Source organism: Brassica napus, chromosome C3 (genome assembly GCF_020379485.1).
Source record: "Brassica napus cultivar Da-Ae chromosome C3, Da-Ae, whole genome shotgun sequence".
NCBI classification, from domain to species: Eukaryota; Viridiplantae; Streptophyta; class Magnoliopsida; order Brassicales; family Brassicaceae; genus Brassica; species Brassica napus.
Genome location: NC_063446.1, coordinates 56,923,014 through 56,946,884, shown reverse-complemented (window position 1 = coordinate 56,946,884; position 23,871 = coordinate 56,923,014). Strand labels below are relative to the sequence as shown.

Here is a 23,871-nt window from a genome sequence, read left to right as displayed (position 1 = left end):
GGGTTTTCGGATATTTACATTTAAATTTTTCATTTTTCACATTTTTTGTATTCAAAATTTGAAAACAATAGTGTATTTTATTTTTAAAATGTTATCTTCAAATCTATTAATCATTCACTATATTAAAAAAAAATCAGTTAAGTGAAAGCTATATTTTTGAATACAAAAAACTTGAAAAATGAAAAATTTAGTTTTTTGTCTTTAAACTCACACGTTAAAAGTTAGAGTGGTCAATATATTTAATACCTTTAAAGAATTTTTATATATAATTTATTATATAATTAAATTCGAATTTTTTGTTAATAATATTAGATTTTGTATTATATTAGATAATTTATTTTAAATTAATATTAAATTATCAAAAATAATGATTTTTTTTTTGAAAGAAGAAGTCAAAATTATATTTTAAAAGATGTATTCAAAAATATAGCTTTCACTTAAACATTCAATATATTAAAAAAAAAATTCACTTAACTGATTTTATTTTGTACTTTGCATTTATAACAGCAGAATGTGGGTTTATCTGATGGTAGATCCAAATGCAGTTAGGCGTAGATCCTTATAAAGCTGGTAGTATTTTCGGTTGTCGGATCGTCTATGTAATATTTCTCAACGATAGACAACCTCAACCTCACTAATGTTGGAAACAAGAATCTCCAGTCCATTTTCACTTATCATTGTAATTAAAATTCTTGTCTGCTGAAACAGTATATATGAACACTTGGTTTCTTAAGCACTAATCTCTGAAGTTTAGCTCTTCTAAAAGCAAAAGATAACTCAATAGAATTGCAAGTAGCTCAAATCCTTAAGGCTCCAACGATGAACACAAGTTTTTCCTTCTTTGCGTTTGCGGCTTCATCTGGTGACTCCAAAAAGCTAAATAAAACAAGGTAAAAAACGACAAACCAAAAGAGTCAAACAGGACTCATGTCAATATACAAGCAATGTGGTTAGTAAAACCATAAACACAAAGGGGAAAACAATTTATTACCTTGACCTGTTTCAGTAGATTTTTGGCGCGCTCGTTGGTTTTGAAATGATGGCGAACAGGCTGAGATATATACAGGTATTGATAAGAAGCATATCATTCACATACGTAATAAAAACTAATGACTCAAAACATCAGAAGAAAGATTGAATGTTGCTCTTGCTCATGTTTGTTGAGAAATATCATATCATCATCATTCACAGAGGGAAGTACTTACTTGCAGCATTATATTCAATGCCTTTATCAAAGCTTTCTTCAGATCTTCACGACTCAACTCGCCGCTCTCGTAGTCAGCAGCAATATCTTCAAAGCTTGTGAAGGTCCTGACACAGTTTGGAAAATTTTCAAAGATCAGTCTGAGATAAAATCCTATGTAATGCAACCAAGATTTATTTCCATCAACTCACTTGTTACCGCCATTCTTTTCATTTTCAACCACGAACTCATTGAATCGTGGTAGAACTAAGTACTTGACGTATTCAAGACACGGATTTCCTGCAACAGTTCTCTCTGGGCAATGAGCTTCGCTGATCTTCTTGTTAACAGCATCCTAGAAGAAGACACAAGTCAGATACCTTCAAAAAAAAAAAATCTTCTCTGTTTTTTTTTTGTAAGTTCAGTTTACCTCCTCATCTTCCATAAATATGGCAGATGATGGATCACTTTTGGACATCTTTTCTTGTCCTTGTCGAAGACCAGGAAGCATATCTGCAAAAGCAATAAACAACAGTTAGAACATGAGATGAGAAACACGGTGGTGAAGGAAGAAACAGAATATGCAAAGAAACATACGGTGAGACAAGATGATGGGTTTATTTTTTCTCTTAATGTCATCACAGTACTCTCTTGCAAGCATGTTTACTTTCCTCTGATCCATCCCTAGCTGGCAGATATCAGCCTACACATGTCAAACAACAACAAGGTATCAATAGAAGCGTGATATGAACCAAAAATGCATTATAAGAAAGAAAAAAACGAAGTTATACCTCAAGTAAGAAAATATCCGCACACTGCATACAAGGGTAGAGGATTTGCGCTGCACTTAGGACCTCTGTCTCACTACGTCCCATGATCTGCCCACACCTATAAGGAAAAAAGGAAGCATGTTTCTTTCAGAGTACCATAGTCACTGCATAACTACATGAACCAGAGGGGGTGAATTGATTGATTACCTCAAGATTCGACGTAGGTTGTTTCTACGTGCAATATCCATCACAAGAGGCCAATACGTATTGCCCCTTGTACTGATTTCATCTGAAGCCCAAAGAAACTCTACTTTCTCAGGATTCATCCCACCAGCTTCCCAAATCTCCTTGAAGTATTCACCAACAACTTTGATTTTCTCCAAGTCACCTCCCAACTTGTTGTTCAACTGAGCAAACCAATCTGCGATCCAGATTTTCACTTTGCAACCAGCTGACGTCAGTTTGTTCACATTTGTGACCTTCATCACTCCCTGTTAAGACCAAAAAAAAAAAAAAAAAAAAACTGAAACAAGTTACAACAACGTTCTTATAGAAGTAGACATCGTTTGTCCTAATGAACAATCTTTTTTCATCAGTCATGATTGGCCACTCAGAATCTCTAAAGCATAAACAGAATGATCATCCTACCTGGGCGATGTGCATCCTTCCCGATGGTTCAAAACCATCGTAGCAGATTGGAGTAGGCTTCTTGGCTAACAAATTCTTTAGCTCATCCTCTTGTATGCATTCCTCGCCAATACTCCTTACAATATTGTATTTTTTCTCTACCTCTTCGCTCATCCTGAATAAATAGTAATGCTAATCAGCTAAAAAAAGATCCCAAAATACAATATTCACAACTCACAAACCTATTTAATACTCGCAAAAAGTGGATAAGTTGAACTAAAATTTATGCTTGTCTATCTTAAATCACCAGAGGAAATTGTTAACTAGAGCAATAACGTGTATCTCCAAAATCAGAGCCACAGAAGAAAAATAGTTAAATGAGAAAACAGACATATAACATTCCTAAGTTGGTCATTTTCTCGGATGCTAAGCTATAAACAATGAGAGACTGAATAGAAGAAAGCACTACAAGATTACTCACTGTAATCCGGAAGCTGAGGAAGGTGCGTTGACGGAAAGAGCCTTCATCTCCTTGGATAGAGCCGTTGGAACAACTCTGGCAGAGCAAGACAAAAATCCAGGGATTACACCAATTTTTTTGGGTTAAAAAGTGTTACAGGTAAGAGAGGTTTCTGACATATTGACATTTTTAAGTAAAGCTTCTTGCTCTTGTATTTTCATTTTACCTGTTGCTTTTATGATCCTACAATAAGACATGACAAACCAAAAAAGAAGAGAGAAATTCAGAAGCTGCGTATGACTGTCCAAGAAATAGCGTGCCATAAGTAATTGGTGAGACCTGAAACATGACTTCAAACTGGAAATAATAGATTTCTTACCTGTTTGAGCAGATTATTGACCTCTTTTAGCAGATTCTTGGCACGATTGTTAGTTTTGAAATGATCACGGATAGGCTGCAATATGCGTAAAACACACAGATTAAAGTTGTCCAAGAAAACAAATACATATAAGGAGGTCTCTTTCTATGTTCCACGATGATTCATACAAAAGAAATGTTTGATACTATATAACCAGTGTTGTTGTTACAGAAGGAAATACTCACTTGCAGTATCTTATTCAATGCTTTCGACAGAGCCTTCTTCAGATCCGTAGGGTGCAACTGGTCTCTCTCATAGTCAGCGGCAATGTCTTCAAAGTTACTGAAGGTCCTGACATTTTATAAAATTTCATTTAGCAACTTACTTGTAGATAAACTGACCAAAGGGAACAGAACAATAAACTCAAAAGGTCTAGAAAAATAGTAAAAACTCACTTGTTACCGCCGAACTTTTCATCTCTCTCAACTGTGAACTCACTGAACCATGGTAGAATGATGTATTTGACGTATTCCAAGCATGGGTTACCTTCCACAATCTTCGGAAGGCAGAAAGCTTTCTTTCTTATCTTCCTATTAACTTCAGCCTAGAAGTTACGGTCATTAAAACACCATTCAATAACTATAAACTCCTCTCTGAATTTTTAAACTTAGTGTCGAACTAGCTACTTTACCTCGTCATCTTCCATGAAGATGGCAGATGAAGGATCACTCGTAGACATCTTTGTCTGCCCTTGTAGAAGACCAGGAAGCATATCTGAAATACATCAATACTTGAGATGATAACAAACATTTGAAAAAATACACATGAGAACAGAACAGATATGAGAAATTTTACGGTGAGACAGGATGACAGGTTTGTTCCCCCTCTCAGTCTCATCACAGTAGTCTCTTGCTAGCAAATTCACTGTTTGCTGATCCATCCCAAGCTGGCAAATATCTGCCTGCATAAAGTTAAAAAAAAGAAAAACGTTTCAACAACAGTTAAATGGATCAGAGCGCCATACTGAATGAGAGCGACAAAGTACCTCTAGGAACAAAGGGTCTGCACATTGCATACAAACGTACAGAACGTGAGCTGCACTGAGCTCATCTGTCTCACTATGACCCATAATAGGCATACACCTGATAGGAACAGAAACAAACTCATGAAGGTCCATCATCATTCATCGCCAATTCAGATAAAACGAAAACGTGTGTGTGTATACCGTTTTATTTTGGCGAGACTGTTTCTGCAGGCAATGTCCATCACAAGAGGCCAGTACTCATCTCCCCTAGCGTTAATCTCATCGGAAGACCATAGAAACTCCACATTCTCACCGTTCATCCCAGCAGCTTGAAATATCTCCTTGTAATATTCTCCAACAATCCTTATTTTCTTCAAATCTCCTCCAAACTTGTTGTTCATAAACGCAAACCAATCAGCGATCCAAATTTTGACTCGGCAGCCAGCAGATGTCAGTTTGTTCACGTTCATGATCTTCATCAGTCCCTGCCGAAGGATATAAATACTCTTAGATTTAAACGCGCTAGCAGAAGCAAAACAATATGAATTAGTTATAACTCACCTGAGCGATATGCATCTTTCCTGATGGTTCAAAACCGTCATAGCAGACCGGAGCAGCCTTCTTAGCCAGAAGGTCTCTCAGCTCATCATCGTTTATGCATTGCTCGCCGACGCTTTTAATCATATTGTATCTTCTTTCGACCTCCTCGCTTATCCTGAATCAATAGAGCGCTAATCCGATAAGCTAAGTGCTAATAACAACTGGAAGATTCATGTGGTTTAAACTAAAGAATGTGGCTTAATCTGAACACACTGGATCCTGTGAAAGATCATAGGAAAAAAAAAGGAAAGTAAACTTACTGTAACTTGGAGGCCAAGGAAGAAGCCTGAGTTGGTGGTGCATTATCTGAAGGAGCCGCCATCTCTGACGATGAAGCTGTTTCTGAAAATCAGATCACAAAAAATTGAGTCAAATATTGCTTTAGCCTCAAACACACACACTCTTTTGAACTCTATGCAGAGAGGAGTCAGAGAGAGAGAAGTAACAGCTTATTCACTAATCTATCCAATGCGATCTTATCTCTATTATCTCAATATATATATATATTGTTTACAAGCTCTATCGCCACCAACGGAACATCATCTACGCAAAGTTCGTACCGTTATCTAATAATAACAGAGAAACGAATTCTGAGAAAATAAAATAAAAGAGAGAAGTTGATTGTATGGCAAGAAAGACAAAAGAGCTATACCTATGAACCCCTCTGCGTTTGATTATCCTAGGTTTTTGTGTTCAGCTCTGAAATAAGAAACAGAGAAAATAACCCTTCGTTACGGATTTGAAAGAATAAAAACAAACCGAAAACCCGGTTTACTAGGTTTTTTCTTTGTGGTTTTTGACATTTTTTGTTTAGTCCGGTTTAATCGGACCGAACATTTTTTTTTGCATAGTCATGGTTCAGTTAGAAAATAATTCTCAAATACGGTTAGAAACGGAAGAGCTGCGCGTTGCCATCTGTATGATGGACTTGTCTCTAAAGTAGTCTCCCCATGTTTCATATATGTAACTTCTTTTGTTTTGTACCTACACGGAGCAGGGACGGTTATACCGCATCTCAACTTCAGCATCTCATGTACAGTCTTGGCACCACTCTTCAAGTTTGAAGAAGGTTTGGCTACATCTTGGTTGGTCCGTTTTGCTGAATACTAAGTAAATTGGTCAAGAAAGTGTTTACTTGTCATTGTTTCCTGTCTAAAAAAACCAGATATGAAAGACATGGAGATCCTTCAAACACTAGACCAACCAAATGACGATTAACAAACTCTCATCGATATGGGCCTTGATGCCATCACTGTCACCAACATAATACATTGATATACAATGTTTCTTTCTTAACTTTTTGCTCTCCTCTCCTTATACGTTTAGCTTGTAAGCTACTTGATGATCTTGGCTTGCATCAGAAAACTTTGTCGCAGAAGTGATATATACCAGTGATTGCAGGCAATACCAAGCACTAGTAGCACCTGAGGAAGGAACAAGTGGATCATTACAAGATTTCATGAGGTCTAAACTCTAAAAGAAGCGAATGACCTTACTGAAGATAGACTCTAGAACAGTACAACCTTGTTCATAATATATTTGATTTTACATTGGTTTTCATTTTCCTAAGACTTCTGAAGTTGCAAACATATTAACCGAAACTTTGATTGAACTATTGAACCCGAATTCTCTTGACACCATTCCACGAATTTTGTTAGTTTGCTTTAATTTTTTTTCTTGCGGTTGTTTGAAAGTATATAAAAAGTTTCCTTCCTTCATATACTATTTTTCTTAAACCATTCTTTGTTTTATCTTACAATCATCCAAAACTAGATGCACAACATCATTCCTTTCTTTGTCTTTGTAGTTCTTGGATGTAAGCAAAACATTTTTGGGTATAATAACTGAATATGTTTACTTTAGTATTTGATTGTGATGCAAAGAATCGAGAATCAACTGCCAATCAAACTTTGGAAAATCAAATATTACAAGAAAAGGAGCGATCTTGAGAAGACAAGCAACATCGAACTGGGAGAAAATATAACAAAATTTAGAAATATATTAATCAGCTGACAATTTTTTTTAGATATATGTATACCAATTTTTTTTTTGCAAACTTAATTAGAGAAAGTTCTACAAAATTTGTTAGTTTCCCTATGCTAATGCTTTTACTTTTCTTATTGTTTCCAATCTGCTTCCCACATGCATCATCGTAATATATATTTAACACACATAAAACATACACATATATATGTACTAAAATGACGCTTCAATGGCGCTCTGCTGGCGATGTTCAGTAAATAGATGATACCAAAAGGATCTCTTTGTAAATACTTATAAGTCTCAGTAGCCCTACATTGTAGCTTTGTATAAATACGTTTTACATACTTAATAATATACTTATTCAGCCAATCGTATATGGTATCAGAGCCTTGATAGACCTAATCAAGCGCCGCCTCTTTTCTTTTCAAAATTTTTTTCTAATCATGTCTGAAACCACAAACTCACCGGCCACAACCACTGAAACAATCGCTGTATCAGCCACTTAATCGATTCTCAATGTCAATATGACAAACGTAACCAAACTCACTGGTTCCAACTTTCTGATGTGGAGCAGACAGGTTCATGCTCTGCTTGATGGTTACGACTTGGCCGGCTACATTGAAGGCTCCATCGCCGTGCCCTCCGCAACGATTACATCTGATGACGATATCACAACCAACCCGGCTTACACTCTCTGGAAAAGACAGGATCGCCTGATTTACAGTTCCTTACTCGGTGCAATCACACCCACGATTCAACCCATCATGTCCACTGCGTCAACTGCATCAGAGATCTGGCAAACCCTCACCATGACTTATGCGAAACCAAGTAGAGCTCATGTCAAGCAGATTCGTCAACAGATTCAAAACTGGAAGAAAGGCAGTAAGTCTATCAATGAGTACTTTCAAGGACTTACAACACGATTTGATGAACTTGCCTTGCTTGGAAAGGCACTTGATCATGAGGATCAAATTGAGTTTGTACTGGATGGTCTTCCTGAAGAATACAAGACCATTGCTGACCAGATTGATGGCTGTGAAACTCCTCCTTCGTTGCCTGAGATTCATGAAAAACTTCTTAATCAAGAAGCAAAACTTCAGACCATCACTACTCCAGTGACACCAGCCCCTATTACAGCCAACTTCACTAATCACAGAGGCTCTTTCAATCAAAACTGTGGCAACCACAACAACAACAACTCGCGCCGTGGAGGCTACCGGGAACCAAACCTGGCAACAACAACAATTGGTCTCCTCACTACAGCAGAACAGCTCACGTGGTTATCATGGGAAGTGTCAAATTTGCAGTGTCTTCGGACACAGTACACCGGTGTCCTCAACTTCCTGGTGGTGGCTCCTCCAACTACACTCAAATGCCCTAACAGAACAATCCCTCCTGGCAGCCTTGAGCAAACGCAGCACAAGCCACACTTTACAATCCAAACGCCTGGCTCTTGGACAGTGGTGCGACGCACCATCTAACCTCCGATTTGAACAATCTTGCTTTACATCAGCCGTATGCTGGTGGTGATGAAGTCGTCATTGCAGACGGTTCAGGTTTGAAAATCACACATATTGGTTCTGCTTCTCTTCCTGCAGCTTCCAAATCACTTAAGCTTAAAGATATTCTATGTGTTCCAAGTGTAAACAAAAACTTGATTTCAGTTTACCGTCTTTGCAATGCTAATCAAGTTTCTGTGGAATTCTTTCCTGCATCTTTTCAGGTGAAGGATCTCAGCACGAGGGTCCGGTTTCTTCAAGGTCGCACAAAGAATGATTTGTATGAGTGGCCAGTGTCCCTTTCCCAGCCTTTAGCGTCCCATGCTTCTTACCCAGATACCAAAACCAGTTTAGCTCAATGGCACCAGAGAATTGGCCACCCATCCTCTTCTATTTTAAAAGCTGTTGCTTCTCAATTTTCATTACCATGTTTCAAAAACTCTTCTTCTGTTTCTCCTTGCAATGATTGTTTGCTTAATAAAACTCAACAACTTCCTTTTCATCAAAGTACAATTGTCTCTTCTCACCCTCTTGAATACATTTTTACAGATGTCTGGCAGTCTCCTATTTTGTCAACTCAAAACTTTCGATATTATCTTGTCCTAGTTGACCACTTCACTAGGTACACTTGGTTATTACCTCTCACTAAAAAGTCAGACGTCAAAGCCATTTTCGAAACCTTCAAACCCATTGCAGAAACAAAGTTCAACACAAAAATCTGTAATCTTTACTCTGATAATGGCGGAGAGTTCATTGCTCTGCACCAGTTTCTTGCAACCCACGGTATCTCTCACCTAACCACACCACCTCACACCCCACAACACAATGGCCTCTCCGAGCGTAAACACCGCCACGTTGTTGAAACTGGTCTCTCTCTTCTCTCAGCCGCTCATATGCCTCTCACATATTGGCCTTTTACCTTCGCCACAACTGTCTTTCTAATCAATCGTCTCCCCACGCTCATCATCTCTAATATCTCACCTTTTCAAAAAAAATTTTCACTCACCACCAAACTACCAGAAGCTTCGTACATTTGGTTGTCTCTGTTACCCTTGGCTTCGTCCTTATGCGCCAAACAAACTCCAAGACCGATCTCTCCCATGTATATTTGTTGGATACTCTTTGTCTCAAAGTGCTTATCAGTGCCTTGAACCCCTTTCTGGTCGTATATACATCTCTCGTCATGTACGATTCAATGAATCAGAGAAACCATTCCCTACCCTGACTAAGCCAAGTACCAGTAGCAATTCTGATCATCATGTCCCCTCTGATTCCCCACCTGTAACTGTTCTACCCTTCACACTGCCACTCGTACAATCTCCTCCAGCGACTGTGAACACCGAACCCACGAGCTGCGATTCAACACCCGTAGTGCCTTCGCCAACTGCAGTTGCAACACCAACACCAGCGACATCTTCTCAGTCTGAAACTGCACATGTCACTGCACTGCCTCCCTCTCTAGAACCACTTCCAGAGCCGACTGCCGCTCAGCCACAACCAATCGAACCTCGACATTCTATGACTACACGCTTAAAGAACAACATCATCAAACCAGTTGTTCGATACAACCTTACTGCCAATCTCCAAGCTGGTCCACACTGGATTCCTTCGACGTGGCAGCAGGCAATGAAACACAAGCACAGGCGTGATGCAATGTCAAGAGAATTTAACTCAACTACAGAGAACTGGACTTGGGATTTGGTTGTTGCGTCTGAAAACATGAATATTGTGGGTTGCCGTTGGGTGTTTACAATTAAGTATAACTCAGATGGTAGTATTGAGCGATACAAAGCTCGTATCGTCACCAAATGATATCATCAGCAACAAGGAGTTGATTATGAGGACACTTTTAGCCCGATAATTAAGTCGACAACCATCAGAATTGTTCTGGGCTTGGCTGTCAACAACGACTGGCCTGATAGACAAATAGAAGTCAATATTGCCTTTCTGCAGGGTCATCTAAAGGAGGAGGTCTTTATGTCACAGCCACCATTGTTCACGGATATGGATAGATCCGGTCATGTTTGTCGACTTCGCAAAGCCCTTTATGGCTTAAAACAAGCTCCTCGCGCTTGGTATTCTGAACTCAAAACCTATCTACTACAGTCTGGCTTCACCAACTCCTTGGCTGATACCTCTTTGTTTATCTACAAGAACCACTCGAAGTTTGTCTATGTTCTGGTGTATGTCGACGATATACTAGTTACTGGGAGTGATCAGACACTTTTCCAAGCCGTCATCACATCTCTCTCCAATCGATTCTCTATTAAAGACATGGGGAACCTTAGCTACTTTCTTGGCATAGAGACACCGAACATCGCACGGACTCCACTTGAAGCAAAGGAAATATATTGTTGATCTTCTTGTGAAGGCAAACATGCTGAATACGAAACCGGTGTCCACTCCACTTGCGACTTATCCCAAGCTCACGCTTCAATCGGGTTCACCACTCTCAGACCCGCAAGAATATCGCAGGATCGTCGGAAGTCTCCAATATCTAGCACTGACTCGTCCGGATGTCTCTTATGCTGTTAATAAACTGTCCCAATTCATGCATTGCCCGACCACAAATCATTGGCAGGCTGTAAGACGAGTTCTACGCTACCTCTCTGGAACTCTGAATCATGGTATCTACCTACAGAAACAGAAACTCCCAACTCTCCACGCCTTTTCTGATGCAGACTGGACTGGAGACTCTGATGATTTTGTGTCAACAAATGCCTACATCATCTTCCTTGGCTCTCAGCCTATCTCCTGGACTACGAAGAAGCAAAAAGGGGTTGCGCGATCTTCAACAGGATCTGAGTACAGGGCAGTCGCTAACATTGCATCAGAAATCAGATGGATCGCTTCTATCCTGCTCGAACTTGGCGTCCTGATTCCCACAGTTCCAACTGTGTACTGCGACAACATTGGAGCTACTTATCTTTGCGCCAATCCAGTGTTTCATACTCGAATGAAACATATAGCTATTGATTACCACTTCATACGCGGCCAGATACAGAATGGATTCCTTCGGGTTACTCATGTCTCGACGAAAGATCAATTAGCAAATGGCCTCACCAAACCACTTGCTCGAGCTCCTTTTCAGTTATCAAGGTCCAAGATTGGTGTTACTACAGCACCACCATCTTGAGGGGGCATGTTAAGTAAATAGATGATACCAAAAGGATCTCTTTGTAAATACTTATAAGTCTCAGTAGCCCTACATTGTAGCTTTGTATAAATATGTTTTACATACTTAATAATATACTTATTCAGCCAATCGTATAGGCGAAGCTTACTTGGAGATTTCTGAAACATCCTGACTCCCTGCTTGGCCAGACTCTCTTGGGCAAGTATTGCCACCATAATAACCTTCTCTCTTGCTCCTCGTCTAGCGCAATGTCACATGGTTGGGGAGGGGATCTTAGCGGGTAGAGAAGTCCTGAAGATGGGCCTGGGATGGGCAGTGGGGACTGGTAAGGACATCAATGTCTGGAACGAAAACTGGCTATCAACTGGTGAAATCTTGAGACCTATCGGCCCCCCAAACTTCAATAAGCAAAACCTCACAGTCCAAAACCTCCTACACCCGACAAATGGGGACTGGAATGTGACTGCTATACGATCTCATCTACCTTAGTATGAGGATACGATCAGACTTCTACAACCTAGCACCTTTAACATGAATGATGCCTTGGTTTGGTTGCCGGTGAAGTCTGGTGAGTATACCACTAAATCTGGTTATGCTCTGACAAAATTGCAAAACACTTGTCATGGAACAGAGCTTGTGCAGTCCCACTATAATTGGAGATCATGCGTTTGGAATATTGAGACATCTCCCAAGCTCAGACTCTTTATGTGGAGGCTATCGAACAAGGCGCTCTCGGTGGTGACACTTTGGTACGACGGGGCATTAATATCAATACGGAATGCAAACAGTGCGGTGAAAAGGAGACCGAGATTCATGCCTTCTTCCAATGCCCCTTATGCATTGATTATGCCAGCCCTTCACAAACCAGCTACCGCTACTGCAACGATTCATCAAATTCTCGAGGGCAGCAAAAGGATAATCAACCTTCCCCCTTCAGGTATTTATAAACCCTTACATCCATGGATCTTATGGAACCTATGGACTAGCAGGAACCAACTCCTCTTTGAAAACAAAAAATACTCTAAAGTGGAGGTTATCAATAAAGCGATTAAGGACATAAGAGAATGGAGCCAGGCACAAAACCTTTCCCCATCAAAAGTTTCACGCTGTTTTCATCCCCAACCGACTGATATCACCAACCCCTCGAGTCTGCTCTGTTTCACCGATGGAGCTTGGGATGCAAAGTCGAAGTATGGTGGCATGGGATGGATCTTCAAAGACTTGGGGGGATCGACCTTAGCGCAAGGTTCTGATGCAAGGAGCTTTGTCAGCTCGGCATTAATGGCTGAAGCACTAGCTTTGAAGTCAGCAATCTCATCGGCAATTCACTTGGGCTTCCTCAACTTGAGGTGCCTTTCAGACTCTCGTAGTCTCATCTCCTTGCTCACTACGGATTCATCTGTTATCTATCTCCAAGGGACCCTCCACGACATTCGCGCGTTGAGTAGTTCCCTTCTATCTATCTCTTTTGTTTTTACGCCTCGCTTGGCTAATGTATGTGCGGATGGCTTAGCCAAAACAGCTCTACTTTTGTTTGTAAGCTCTCCTCCTGCAGTGGAGTAACTATGTCTTTTAAATTAAGTAATGAAAGTATGTTTGATCAAAAAATATATATATATGTACTAAAATATTTATGTGCAACGTAAACTCTTAAGAACATGAGTTTGTGCGTATATATGTATGGTTGTGTGTGTAAGGTATATGCAATTACTATTTATTCAAAATTTACAAGACAAACTCCTCTTTAGTAATACTATGATTAATTCTCAATGCTCCCTCCGTATTTGGATGATTGATGTTTAAATATTACTTAATAGGTAAATATGTTAAACTATGTAATTTTTCCATGCTCATGCACGAATATAAATATTTCTAAAGTAAATATATTATAATAATTGATTGCTACTTACTTTTAATTTTAAATTAATTTATAATTTATATGCATCATTTATATTAATAATATTATATTACTTTAATTATACATATGATTATATATATGTTATATCTAATCGGTTTTGTTGTTTTTCAGTCGACTTAATTATCATTTGGGTAAATTGGATTGCATCTATGAATTCAACTGTAATATTTTTTATTTTATATATTAAAATTTTGATAAATTTCTTATTTGCATTTAGGTGGTTGTTGTCTTAGATATGTAAATATATTTTATGAAGATTATGTATAACTTAAGATATATTGTGCTTAGAATGAAATAAAAATAAGCAAACTAAAGTGTCTGATTCCAAATTACATAAATTAATATAACAAAATGATAATATTTTGAAATCTCATGCATATATAAAATTTTTTCAAAAAAACTAAATTGTAACAGTTGGTTAATGTTTTATTTTCATTTGAATATGTTTTGAGTTGTCATATGATTATATTTATAAAATAAATTACTATTCTTATAAAATTATATATTCTTATCGTAGTTAAATCTATGATTTTAGATATAAGTTGGATTAGTCGAATCACTCATGTTGTGAGTATATTGAGTTATATATATTCTTTCAAATTCAAAATGAAGTACAATTATTATTTTATTATAATTAAGTCAAATGTGCATGTATTTCGTAATATTTATCAAATTATATGTTGATGTTTTTTAAAAAAATATTAGAAAATAAAGCGATGATCAATAGGAAGTTACATGCGTAAGTAGCTGATACATTTTTGAAAGCTCATGAACACATATCAATATTTACAATAATTAAAATATTTTATAAATACTAAATAACTTTATGCCTTTGATTTATTGAATGAAAACTAAAATTTATTTTAAATAATCTTAAAAATGAGAATTCAGATTTGCTTTGGTATTTTGATTATGGTTCTATTAAGTTCCACAAACATAAAAACATAAAATTTAAAAACAAATTTAATATTAAGAAAAAAGAACTTTAATAATGATAAAATATAATATATGTACCTCATTAAACTATTTTGTAATTATTTGATGAAACAATGTTTATTTAAAAAAAAAATATTTTAGTTTTTTTTTAAAATTTCTCTTAAAAATAAGTAGTAAACAAAATTGTGATGTTATTTAAAAATAATATTATATAAGTGATGTTAGGAGTTTTCAAGGCTCCTAATCAAATGTTGTAGTATAAAATATTGTCGAACCAATCCTAGGTGATTCTAAAGCAAAAGGAATGCAAGTTCATGCTTAAGCTAACTGCAATCCGGTTTTAAAGATGGTATGAACTAAGAATTAATAAGCTAATGCAATAAAGTAATGATCTTTCTTTCTCAATATTAAGCAAGAGGACTCATGGGGCTAGGCATTTGATCTTGGGTGATGTAGATCCAATCTAAGGGTGGCAAACTATCAATCAAACACTTTCCTTATGCCTAGACACCAAGGTAAACAAGCTCTATCTCTAGATGAATTTTCTTTTGGTAAAGCAACTCAAGCATCTAATCTCTTAGGTTGAATGTTACTAAAGCAAACATGGAGAACAAGTCTAATAGCAATCTTAACTCCTTTACCAACTAATCTCTTAGGTAAAGCATGCTAAAAGCATTAAAGAGTTGGTTCAGGCATTTCATCATACACCGTGTGGGCAGGAAATGCCTAGAGATCTATTTTAGTATGATCAAGACTAAAATAACATTGAGAACCCTCAACAAGCATGGAAACAAATAAATCTAACACTAAACACCCTAGATCTTCTCTAATCACCTTAGCGCATGAATCCAAGATTAGTCTACTCACTAATAGACATGAATAACCCCAAAACCATGGATGATTCAAGGTTAAACATGATTAGAGAGCAAGATAATCACACAAACACAAAGAATATAGATGGAAAATGATTCAAGATCCAAATTTTCTATAAAGAGGTTTATGTGTTCTTAGAGAGAAAAGAAGATAATTTCCAACTTTGGGATTACAAGGGTATTTATACAATCCCTAGAAAATCTAATGTTTTCCATTAAAAAGTCTAAAAAGCCCTTAAAAATTGTTGAAAATCGACTAAGGATAAGTCTCGACTCGGGTAGAAATCGACGAATACAACCCTCGCTAGCTTCCCCGCGTCAGCCCGTCGTCGCGCCTTTGGTTTATGCGCACGGGTGCAACTCCCCGCGTTGGCTCGTCGTCGCACCTTCGGTTCATGCGCGCGGGTACAGCTCCCCGCATCGCTCACCCCGCGCTGGAGTTCTTCGTCGCTTTATCTTGATTCGGTGACACGGGTAGGTGAACCCGTGTTGATTTAACCCGCGTCATGATCGCCCAATACCGAACCAACTTCATTTTCCATCTCTTCTTGAACCACAATGCTTCTAAACACCTCCAATCACTCCATAGGACACTCCAACACCTAATAAGGACAATGCATGCAATATGGACTCTAAAGATGCCTAATTCCTAATCTATATGATCAAAATGTACAAGATATGAAGGCTAAAAACATGTAAATATGCAAGATATCAACTCCCCCACACTAGTCTTTTACTTGTCCTCAAGTAAACTTTTCAAAACACAAGGAGGAGAGATACAAAGATGGGAGCTTAGCCAAAAGAAACACTCAATGCACTCAACTTAACATCCTAAAGAAACATAGCAAATAGCATGAACAAACTCTCTTATTATACTCTAGCTTCTCTAGGCCTATAAATACTCTTATGTCTCTACACAAGATGCAATGCTTTTCAACCAACATGCTCTCTCCACAAACCCTCACATTGATTCACACACACACAAGGTGAATTCTCACAAGTGGGCACATGATCTCAATCATTTGGCTAAGTGATCAAATGGTCTAATATGGATGAACATGATGGTTCAATGCAATCATTTTAAGGTGGCAATCACTCAAGAATCAAGGAGCTTGATCATTATGCAAAATTTATCTAAGACTAGGAGCAATTCATGCATACATGGATCCATCCTCATCATTCTACCTCATTCCTAAATGATTACAAATTCTACACCGTTTTCATTCATCCCAAAACCCAAAATGAAAAACACTTACATCACTCACCCAATGAACAACATTCTTTTCTTAAGACTCAACCACTAAGGACCTCTTATTCACTTTTCACATTTCTAATCTTTAACACTTTTTATTATCCCTTCCCCACTATCTTATTGAATCTTTCTTTTTCTTTTTTTTTTTCCTTTTTTTTATAGAGGGGGAAGATCTCAAACAATACAATCAAGAGCTTTCTTATCTTTCTATTCTAGGTCCCTAGGGCTTTTCTTTCTCATGACAATCTTTTGTTCATCAATCTCAACTTTATCACTTCCCAAACCCAAGATATAAACCTTTAAGGAACAAAGACCCCACTGATCATCCTAGAAGCTAGCTCAAATGATGACCCTATGCTAGCAAGAGATGAGAACAAATCCATGTCGCTCCTAATACTCTCAAGATTTTGCACATGAAAAACTATCAAAAGAAGCCTCACTCATGCAAATCAATGTAGGCTTCAAAGAATGGCTAGGGTTCAAGGGTAAGGAAGTGCCATTTGGGTTAACAAAGAGTGGTACAATGGGGAAAGATAACTCAAATGTGTATGACACCCATGATCAAGTATGCAAATGCCATATGCAAGAGAGATTAAGTTCATTCAAGTCTAAGTTCAGGTTGGAGCTGGTTTCAAGAACAATGCCAATATCAAGCAAACAAACAAGTTTCAAGAAGAGTTTTCAAGGCTCAAAGCATGCAAGCTTTTCAAAAGATGCTTAAGCTGATATGTTTAACTAGGGTGTTAAATTCAAATTCAGTGCAAACAAGTGTTCTATACAAGGCAATATCAATCAGCTGCTCCATATGCAAGTGAATGCATCCAATATGCAAGTGAATGCATCCTATATGCTCTAGACTCAATCTTAAGAATGCAAGTGATGCAACTACATGATTCAAAATTTTCAATTTTTTTGGTTTTTCTATGCATATATGTATGTACAATGCAATGCATGAGACTCAAAATCATCAAAGCAAACATGATCAAATACTTGGTACCTCCCCCACACTTAAATTACACAGTCTCTCTGTGAGTAAGGGAGAGATACCCAAAGAAAAGCAATATACAAAGATAAACTGGTATGTACAAGATTAAGGTGAAGGAGTACCTCTGATGGAGTGTTGGAAAAGGCAGTGGTGTCTAGGGAGCAATGTCTGGCCGCTTTCCTCCTCAGCCCAAGGGTCTTAAAAACGAAGATCCTACTGATATGTACAGGGATAGTCATGGGACTTCCTCCCAAGTGAACTTGTTTTAAGTCTCTAGCTTGACTTTCCTTCCTTTGGTTAGTGAGAAGGAGGGTCCTTCCCAACTTCAAGAGTGATGGTGAGGACGTGGGAGAGAAGCTCTTGAAGCTTGATTGGATCATTCTGGAGCTGAGGAGTGATGATGGCCCTTGCATTTGAGAATGACTTAGACCTTCCCTTGCACTTGATTTTGTACTCAATGGCCCCATCCTTAAGCTTCATTGGGTGGAGAGTGAGAATGTGAGGAGTCTTATCAAGAGGTGGAGGATGAGGTTCTTTCACAATCTTCTTCTTGTCATAAGCAGCCTTTGTGGCTCTACTCACCTCCTTCTTTTTAGCACTTTCCAAGTGCTCATCACACATCTTTTTAGAGGAATCTCCAGTAAGACCTTCTTTCTCAATACCAACCCCTTCAGCCTTGGTCTTCTCAATGGAGGATGCTCAACAGGTGATTGTTCCACAATACTCAGCATTCATCTTTGGGGATTGTAGTGGATAGGAGACAGCTTTGTTCACATTTAGGAGTGTAAGCTTCTTGTTGGCAAAGTCTATGCAAGCTCCCACTGTTGTGAGGAATGGAGTGCCAAGGATCAATGGGACTCTCTTCTCAGTTGCCATCTTCAGAATAGTGAGATCTATAGGAATGGTGCATGCTCCAATCTTCAAAGGGAAGTCCTTGATGAGACCAATAGGGGTTGTAGAAGAGGAATTTCCAAACTGTAGGGAATATGTGTTTGGCTCCATGCTCTCAATCCCTAGACTCTTCATCATCTCCATTGAGATCACATTCACACTTGCACCAGAATCAACAAGAGCATCATCAAAAGTGAGCTTACCAAGGTAGCAAGACAAGGTGAATATCCCTTGAGACTCAAGCTTAGGGAGGGACTTTGGAGGGATTGGTGGATCAATCTTCAGAATGGAGATGTCCAAAAGCTCGGCCACTTCAGCTTGGTGGTCTAGAATGTCGTTGATGAGCATCATCTGGACATGAGCTTCACGCATACCCGAGATTTTTGGAAGCATGACCCCAACATCACTAAGATCTTTCCTGAACTAGAAGAGCACCTTCTTCTGAGCTTTGGTGAGAACTCTTTGGGGGAAAGGGAGCTTATCATAGGGTGATAGCTCAACCTCAGTGGCTTCCTCTAGCTTAACCTCTTTCAGCTTGTTGTCAGCTCTCTTCTCAACTTGTTTCTCAGCCTTGTGCTCATCTCTTTGCAGATTCGTTGCTTCAACCTTCCTGGTAGCGTCCTTCACAATCTGTGCTTCAGCTGTGGCCACAAAAAATCTCTCAACTTCCCCAAACTCAGTTTCAAATACCAGTCTTTCAATCTCATCTTCCTCTTTCTCATGATCACTCAGCTCAATCTCTGAAGAAGTAGTGGAGAAGACAACATTGCAAGACTCCTTGGGGTTCTTTTCTGGTTTTCCTGGTGGAGACCCCATTGGCTGCTTGGAGGATGAAGGCATAGAAGCAACTTGACTCTCCAAAGCCTTGAAGTGAGAGGTAAGTTGTAAGAACTTGTTGTTGAGGTCAGAGTAGTTCTAATCAATCTTTGTGTGGATGTTCTTGAACTCAAAAACCATTGTCTTCTCATTTTTTGCCTGAAATTCCAAGAGTTTCTTAAACATGGAGTCCACACTTGAATCTGGAGCTTGAGCTTGGTTAGAGCTTCCTTGAGTCTGAGGAGACTGGTTGCCTTGGTTGTTGAAACCTTGAGGATAATTCTGCTTGGCTTGGTAACCTCCTTGTTGGTTGTTGTAGAGTGGCCTTTGCTGGTAGTTGTTTTGGTACTGAAAGTTGGGTTCTTTCTTGTACCATGTGCCATTAGCATTGATGAAGCACAACTCCTCTTGGCCTTCTAAACCATCAACCTCATTGATCACTGGATATGCCTCTCGTTTCTGGTCACCAACAAAGTTCATCTTCTCCTGCTTAGCCTTTCTGCAAGAAGTAGATCCAACTTGGCTTGGAGAGACTTCACCTCTTTCCTGGTGTGCTGATCATCACCTCTGTTGCTTTTATCATACTCCTCACTGTAGACTGAGTCACTCTTAGCCATGTTCTCCACTAGCTCTTCTGCATCCTCTTCAGTTCTACCCAAGAAGAAACCATTGCTGGTTGTGTCTAATCTGCTCCTGAACTCTGGAAGAGCCCCTCTGTAGAAGGTACTGAGCAAACTCTCCTTGGTGAAGCCATGATGTGGGCATTGAGACCAATAGCCCTTAAACATCTCCCAAGCTTCACTAAAGCCCTCTAGGTTCTTCTGCTGAAAGCTAGAGATCTCATTCCTGATCTTGGCCGTCCTTGAGATAGAAAAGAACTTCTCTAGGAATGCCCTCTTGCACTCATTCCAAGTTGTGATAGAATCACTTGGAAGAGTCTTCTCCCATTGGTGTGCTTTGTCTCCCAAAGAAAAGGGGAACAGCTTGAGCTTGAAGGCATCTTCAGAAACACCATTGGTCTTGGACAAGCCACAATACTTATCAAACTTGTCCAAGTGATCAAATGGATCTTCAGCAGCAAGGCCATGATACTTGTTGTTTTTTATGGTGTTGAGCAGTCCTGACTTGATCCCAAAGTTGTTGTTCTCCACAGCTGGTGCTCTGATTCCCAACGTATGATCATGAATGTGAGGTTGATCATAGGCTCCAGTGGCTCTAGCTTGGCGCTGTGGCTTAAGGTTTGCAGCTCCTTGGGCCACTCCATCATGAGGCTCTGATTGTGCTCCATTTCAAACCCCAATCTCTGAAAGTGAGCCTGTTGCTCTTCTTCTCTTCTCTTTCTTGCTATCTCCCTCGCAAGTGCAACTATGTTTTAAACTCTTGAAACTAGGCTTGATGAACCTCTGCTCCTCAAGTTCATACACCTGAAATGCAAAGGGAGAGGAAGAAGGAGAATCAGTAACAAAATAAAAGAAAAATGACTTAGTCTCAAGCAAGTGACTAAATCCCAATGTCACAATCAACCTAGAACTTGGCAACGGCGCCAATTTGATGTTAGGAGTTTTCAAGGCTCTTAATCAAATATTGTAGTATAAAAGATTGTCGAACCAATCCTAGGTGATTCTAAAGCAAAGGGAATGCAAGTTCATGCTTAAGCTAAGTGCAATCCGGTTTTAAAGATGGTATGAACTAAGAATTAATAAGCTAATGCAATAAAATAATGATCTTTCTTTCTCAATATGAAGCAAGAGGACTCATGGGGCTAGGCATTTGATCTTGGGTGATGTAGATCCAATCTAAGGGTGGCAAGCTATCAATCAAACACTTTCCTTATGCCAGACACTAAGCTAAACAAGATCTATCTCTAGATGAATGTTCTTTTGGGAAAGCAACTCAAGCATCTAATCTCTTAGGTTGAATATTACTAAAGCAAACATGGAGAACAAGTCTAATAGCAATCTTAACTCATTTACCAACTAATCTCTTAGGTAAAGCAAGCTAAAAGCATTGAAGAGTTGGTTCAGACATTTCATCATACACCTTGTGGGCATGAAATGCCTAGAGATCTATTTTAGTATGATCAAGACTAAAATAACATTGAGAACCCTCAACAAGCATGAAAACAAATAAATCTAACACTAAACACCCTAGATCTTCTCTAATCACCCTAGCCCATGAATCCAAGATTAGTCTACTCACTAATAGACATGAATAACCCCAAAACCATGGATGATTCAAGATTAAACATAATTTTCAACTTTGGGATTACAAGGGTATTTATACAATCCCTAGAAAACCTAATGGTTTCCATTAAAAAGTCTAAAAAGCCCTTAAAAATTGTTGAAAATCGAGTAAGGATAAGTCTCGACTCGGGTAGAAATCAATGAATATAACCAACGCTAGCTTCCCAGCGTCAGCCCGCCGTCGCGCCTTCGTTTCATGCGCGCGGGTGCAACTCCCCGCGTCGCTCACCCCGCGTTGGCTCGTCGTCGCGCCTTCGGTTCATGTGCGCGGATACAGCTCCCTGCGCTGGAGTTCTTCGTCGCTTTATCTCGATTCGGTGACACGGGTAGGTGAACCCGTGTTGGTTTAACCCGCGTCATGATCGCCCAATACCGAACCAACTTCATTTCTCATCTCTTCTTGAACCACAATGCTTCTAAACACCTCCAATCACTCCATAGGACACTCCAACACCTAATAAGGACAACACATGCAATATGGACTCTAAAGATGCCTAATTCCTAATCTATATGATCAAAATGTACAAGATATGAAGGCTAAACACATGTAAATATGCAAGATATCAATAAGTAAAATATAATTTATCAATATTTTTTTGCTGTAATTGAAATATATTATAGCAACTAAATATATGAAAAATAAATAAAATATTTCAATATTACTAATTATAAATTATTTTTAGACAATTAAACATATATCAGTTTATGTTACTTAATTATTTTATGTAATCATCGAAGAAAATATATAGATATATAAAAATATTTTTATTACTTTGAATTTTTTTGTATTGTTTAAAATTATGTTTTAGTTAGTTATTTTATGTAATCATCTAAGAAAATATATAGATATATAAAAATATTTTTACTACTTTGAATTTTTTTTCATTGTTTAAAATTATGTTTTAAAAGAAGTAATATTTCTTTTTCTAATATCAAGATTATATGTGTAAATTTTTTTTAATGAAATCACATTATATAGAAAATTATAATTTTCATCTAAGAAAATATAGATATAAAGAAAGTATTTTATTATTTCAAAATTATATTTTATGTTATTTAAAAATATTTTTAAAATGTAATATTACTATTTTGTGACATTTCCTTTTTTTATTAAATCATATTATATATACATATATTTTCGTTTTTCAATTTTTTGTTTTAAACTTTATAAAAAAATTCCTTTTTTATTATATGTGTATATTTTCAGAATTTTTTTAAAAGGAAGCTAAATAAAAAAATAAATAATAGCATTTAAAATATAAATTAATTTATTAAGAGTATTAGTGTAATCAACCATCGTGAGAGTTAACGTGAGAGCGACACATAGGAAACTGAATTCTCAAATAATATTATAGAGATAATTGAAAAACTAGTAAATTGATGCGTTAGAAAGCATTTTAAAATTTGAATAATACTTACATCTATCTATTTATTTATTTTTTTGAAAGAATTTTAAATTTATTCACTTCAAAAACCTCTGTACAAGCTACTGCTATTTCTTTTTATCTACAAGTTGGACAAAAATTTTTGGATTTTAGAGTGGAATTTGAAAGAAACCGAAGTTCATCTCCTCCCAAACCAGATTGCCATAGCCTTCTCATGCTTACTCCCTACTACTCTTCTGAAAGATGAAATTATGTTCCGAACCAACTTGTCCAGATAGAGGATCATCAGATTACCGGGCTTTGGAGACTCCCCAGCTCGACGAGCATTCCTCTCAGACCAAATAGCATAGACCACTGCTTGGAAGCAATATCTGAACAGAAAGCTCAAGGTTCACCCCTGCAGCCCCATCACCAGCTTTTGAATCATAGGAATCCATTGATTCGGACAGCCAGGACCAGCTAAGTCTTTTATGGTTCCTCTCCAAACCTCTGCAGAATAGGAGCATTCAAAAAACAAGTGTTCTCTGGTTTCGACCGCCGAGTTACATAGCCAGCAAGATGAAACAGCTTGAGGATGCCACTTGAGAATCCGATCTCCAGTCGACAATCTATTATGCATCTATCTGTATTTATGTAGACACTATTTAAATTTGTGTTCTGTTCATATAGAACAAATTGGTCGTCCGTCGCACACCCCTCTGCATTTGTGCGGCTTGTGCATTACCAACTTACGTTTTGCACTGTTATCATTTAAACCCACGAAAAACATTGATCTAGTACTGTTACACCAAAAAAAACATTGATCTAGCGCTAATCTTTCCAAATATTGTTGGCTCATGGATATCTCATGCTATATTGACTGAAATATTGATTGATGTCAAAGAAGATATATTGATTGAAATAAAAATAACAATCAAGCATTATTTATACGCA

The 23,871-nt window shown here is 38.0% G+C and overlaps 1 protein-coding gene and 1 non-coding gene across 2 annotated transcripts; one reads left to right on the top strand and one right to left on the bottom strand.

The window, feature by feature from the left end:
• Nucleotides 1-653: 653 nt before the first annotated feature.
• Nucleotides 654-5,744, bottom strand: LOC106381651 (tyrosine--tRNA ligase 2, cytoplasmic). The gene is made up of 21 exons (XM_013821575.3): nucleotides 5,675-5,744; nucleotides 5,283-5,364; nucleotides 4,984-5,137; nucleotides 4,624-4,907; nucleotides 4,444-4,540; nucleotides 4,254-4,359; nucleotides 4,090-4,172; nucleotides 3,854-4,002; nucleotides 3,644-3,749; nucleotides 3,420-3,494; nucleotides 3,267-3,283; nucleotides 3,062-3,136; nucleotides 2,602-2,755; nucleotides 2,161-2,444; nucleotides 1,975-2,071; nucleotides 1,781-1,886; nucleotides 1,614-1,696; nucleotides 1,396-1,538; nucleotides 1,206-1,311; nucleotides 992-1,051; nucleotides 654-876 (listed from the first exon to the last, which is right to left on the bottom strand). The coding sequence occupies exons 2-21, from the start codon at nucleotides 5,342-5,344 to the stop codon at nucleotides 856-858; spliced, it is 2,262 nt and encodes a 753-aa protein (XP_013677029.1). The 5' UTR covers nucleotides 5,345-5,364; nucleotides 5,675-5,744; the 3' UTR covers nucleotides 654-855.
• A 14,313-nt stretch (nucleotides 5,745-20,057) lies between these two features.
• Nucleotides 20,058-20,164, top strand: LOC125584621. The gene has a single exon (XR_007321533.1). It is a non-coding gene; the product is annotated as a small nucleolar RNA R71 (small nucleolar RNA).
• Nucleotides 20,165-23,871: the final 3,707 nt, after the last annotated feature.

Bases quoted from the DNA above. Each gene is read 5' to 3' on its own strand.
- LOC106381651 (XM_013821575.3), bottom strand. From the start codon at position 5,344: ATGGCGGCTCCTTCAGATAATGCACCACCAACTCAGGCTTCTTCCTTG. The intron at 3,495-3,643 runs GTGAGTATTTCC...CGCATATTGCAG, and splicing joins CATTGAATAAGATACTGCAA to CCTATCCGTGATCATTTCAA. The intron at 1,887-1,974 runs GTATAACTTCGT...TGACATGTGTAG, and splicing joins CGGATATTTTCTTACTTGAG to GCTGATATCTGCCAGCTAGG.